Genomic DNA, 3,924 nt, shown 5'->3' with positions numbered 1-3,924 from the left:
GGTATCTTTATATACTGAAAACTATTTTAGAAGATACTAAGATCACACACAGGAAAGTATTTTAAAGGGAATTAAGACAACTTAAGTAATCTTTTCTGCTCATTCTATTCTTTTAGAATAGAATTTATCTGTACTTTTCCCAATTGTTTTGGTATTTATTCAATGATTAGGGCACACATTAGGGTTGTTCTGCGACATTCCATTTCTGAAGGGCGAAACCTATGAGTTGTCTTATTTTTCTCAAATGCGAGATTGACATAGTGGGTTTTGATAAAAAAGATTAAGGGACAGAAGAACCTGTGTGGTGATTGAGACAGGCTCTTGAAAGCCAACTTTGAAACTACAGGCTAGTAAAGGGTTATCTCAGTGGTATAACCTAGGAAAATAGAATGGAAATGGACATCTGAGACAGAAAAATGGCCTCCAAAATATGTGTAAAGAATCTACAAGTTAGATTTCAAACATGACATGAAATATGCCCGTCTGTGTGGTGTAGGACATTCGATGTTACGCATGCTGGCCTCATTAGTTTGTCCACATAAATAGATTTGTTGTATAACAGTAATCCCATCATGTCCAGTGATAAATTTCCTCTTATAACCCGCTTTATCAGGAATGTCTCAGGAAGGTCCTGAACCTGGCTGGAACTGCAGAAATATTTGGTGATTGTATGTGGAGAGCGATCCAAGGGGGCATTGCTGGACACCAGGCTGACTGTAGCTGCCAAGTCCTAATGGCCGGATCCCGTAGCTCATCCCCTCACACTCACCTTTGTACCTTAGGTTTGTGTCTTGGGATTTTAACGAACTTGTGCCCCTCCCCACCTCATCTGGAGACCAGTTCAAGTGGCATTGCTAGACACCAGGCTGCCTGTGGCTGCAGGCCCTAACAGCCGGAATCCGGGGTTCATCCCCTCCCCCTCATTAGCCTTTGGACCTCAGGTTTGTGTCTTGGGACTTTCAGATGAACTTGCGCCCCTCCCCACCCCATCCAGAGACTGGTTCAAATGGCATTGCCTGACACTAGGTTGCCTGTGGCTGCAGGACCTAACAGCTAGGACCCATGGCTCATCACCACCACCCCTACCCCATCTTTGGATCTCAGGATTATGTCTTGGGACTTTAAGATGAACTTGCACCCCTCTTCACCCCATCTGGAGACCGGTTCAAGCTGTACTGCTGGACAACAGGCTGCCTGTGGCTGCAGGCCTTAATGGCTGGGACTTGTGGCTCATATCCCCTCCACTTGCCTTTGGATTCTCAGAACTTCTGTGTTCTGAACAGCACAATCTTTTATTTGCTCTTGAGGCGAAGCTTATTAGCTCAGTTGGAGGCTCACCACTCCTTAGAAACGGAGGACTTTGGGTCACCCAGCAGGATCTGTGATAACCGTGCATGTTGGGTAAATTCTTTTTACGAGCCAAGTGATATATAGTGATTGAATGTTTAAAAAATAATGAGAATAAAAATAATAATAATAACCTGGAAAAAATGATGAAAAGCTATTTGATGATGATGATGTGGATAGTAATGTCTTGTCTCGACTGATATGCATAGTGTTCCTTCTGGAAACAGAAATGTAATACAGTGTAAGGATATATTTGATTCAATATAATATAAACAAGATCATGATGTAAATAAATAAAATAAACATTTGGTGATTGTGATTTTTATGATAAATTTTCCAGAGCTGTTGAAAACAAAATTGGAGTGTTGCTAGTTTAACTATTTTTTAAGTCTATTTTTATTTCTTTCTTTCATGAAATAAAGTGAAGGAAGTATCCTGAACAGAGTCTCACCATATCCTAATTCTTCCCCCAGATTCCCAGTTGGCGAGACCGTTGGTGAGTGTGATCACACCCAGAGTGCTCAGGTTGACTTGATATCCGAACCTGAGTCTCCCAGATGGCTCCTGTATCATGAAGTCATGCCCTACTACCTGTGCCACTGCAATTAGACCTATTTAAAGACTTTTAAAAGTCTATTTTATTAAATTGTGGTTCTTTAGATGGGCTCTTTTCTTATACTCTAAGGCAGCCTCATATGGGATCCATAGTTCAAACCCAGTGTTTTAAAAATTTGTTATCTTAGTGGTGTGGAATAGATGTAAAAGAACTTTGTAAACAATAAGATATTCCTTAAATCCAAGGCGTATGAAAGACACACTGTACACATAATCCAGGTCACAGAAGGATATATAAGGTAAGTATAGTTTATTAGGAGGTAATTTAGAAATATTTTAGTTGCAAAGGAGATAATTCAAAATGACCATAGAGAGGAGAGGACAGATTATAAACACAATGAAGACGTTGGAAGGGAGATATGTTAGAGATGGCAAAATGAATCAATATTAAGACAATCAGCAAGGGCAGAAGACAGGTGTGGAGGATCTCTTGCATATCCAATATTTTTCTAATTTTATTTTATTTTTAATTTACATTTAATCACTGTACATCTTTACATTGTACAACATGGTTTTTCTTAGCATGAATATGGTACATATTGGTCAAGTCAAAGACATTATCATATACATTATCATCAACAGATAACTTTTCACTTTTGTGTCTATTAAATGTTTTATTTGTTGTCTCTTCTTCAGAATATATGACTCACACTTTGGGGAGCTACATTTATATCCACTGTGGCTTTTAGGAGTGTTCAATTTCTTTTATTTTTTCCTCCTCAAATCCTTCTGTTTCCTGCTAACACTCTGGTGCTGAAGCAGATTCAACTTTGCCTTACAACATCCAGAGATTATTTAGATAAAAAAGTTATATACCCATTCCTCAGATACTTCAATTTCTAAGATTGTATAAGAATATAATATCCTTACCTCACACTAAGGATTAATAACCAGGATGTATAAAGAATTCAAGCAGCTCACCTGTAAAAAAATGAATAATCCAATTAAAAAATGAGCAAGTGAGGTGAATACAAAACTCTCTAAGGAAGACATGGCCAAAAGATATATGGAAAAATATTCAAGGTCTCTCTCTCTCTATCTCCTTTTTTTTTTTTTTCTACATTATTTGCCATAAGGCACATGTACTTGCTTGAGGAGGGAGAGGGAGAGAGAGAGAAAGAGAAAGAGAGAAAGAGAGAGAGAGAGAGAAAGCAATCCTTCAAGGCTGGAATGGCCATGCCATAATCCCTTCTCCATACTCTTCTTGAGATTTTGGACACACATGCACGTGTGCTTGGCATATTTTCAGACTACTGGGTCTGGGACTCATACTGAGAAGTCAGCCATATGGGATCCAGTACCTTAACCTCTAACCTCTATACCACCTGCTAAACCCAAAGTCTCTTGTTGTAAAGGAAAAGCAAATTAAAATCTCAATAAGTTACCATTTAACCCTTGTTAGAATGACTAGGTTAAAAAAATAAAGAATGACAAGTGCTGGTGAGGCTATGTTTAAAAGGGAACCCTCTTTACACTGTTGGTGGGAATGTAAATTACTGTAACCACTGTAGAAAACAATAAGGAGGTTCCTCAAAAACCTACAAATAGAACTACCATATGATTACCTAGTAATTCTACTCCTTGGTATTTACCTAAAGGATAAGAAAACAGTCAGAAAAACACTTACATATTCATGTTTACAGCAGTATGACTCATAATTGCTAAGAAAAAATCAACCCAAGTGTCCAAGAGCTGATGACTATTAAAAAAAAAATCGTGGCACATAAATTCCATGAAATACTACTAGGCCATGAGGAACAATGAGACTTCGGCATTCAATTCAAAGTGGATGAATATAAAAGACTTAATGTTAAGTGAAGTGAGCCAGACTTTGAAAGACACACACTATACATTGCCACTCAATATGCGCTGAATGTCTACACTCTATGGCAGAGATTGAAAGATCCAAAGATATGATAGTAGAGAGGATACATTTAGATACCAGAGTCTTTAAGGAAAGAG

General features: G+C 38.2%; 1 protein-coding gene across 1 annotated transcript in view; it reads right to left on the bottom strand.

The window, feature by feature from the left end:
• Nucleotides 1–347: 347 nt before the first annotated feature.
• LOC106735664 (keratin-associated protein 9-7-like) overlaps nt 348–3,924 on the bottom strand; it is an 11,157-nt gene continuing 7,580 nt past the window's right edge. Inside the window, 2 exon segments of the mRNA XM_027774784.1 lie at nt 348–376; nt 3,528–3,554. Coding sequence (XP_027630585.1) covers nt 348–376; nt 3,528–3,554 — 56 coding nt within the window.

This window comes from Tupaia chinensis, unplaced genomic scaffold (assembly GCF_000334495.1).
Source record: "Tupaia chinensis unplaced genomic scaffold, TupChi_1.0 Scaffold000477_1, whole genome shotgun sequence".
Taxonomy (NCBI): Eukaryota; Metazoa; Chordata; class Mammalia; order Scandentia; family Tupaiidae; genus Tupaia; species Tupaia belangeri.
This window is presented reverse-complemented; position numbering and strand designations above follow the sequence as displayed.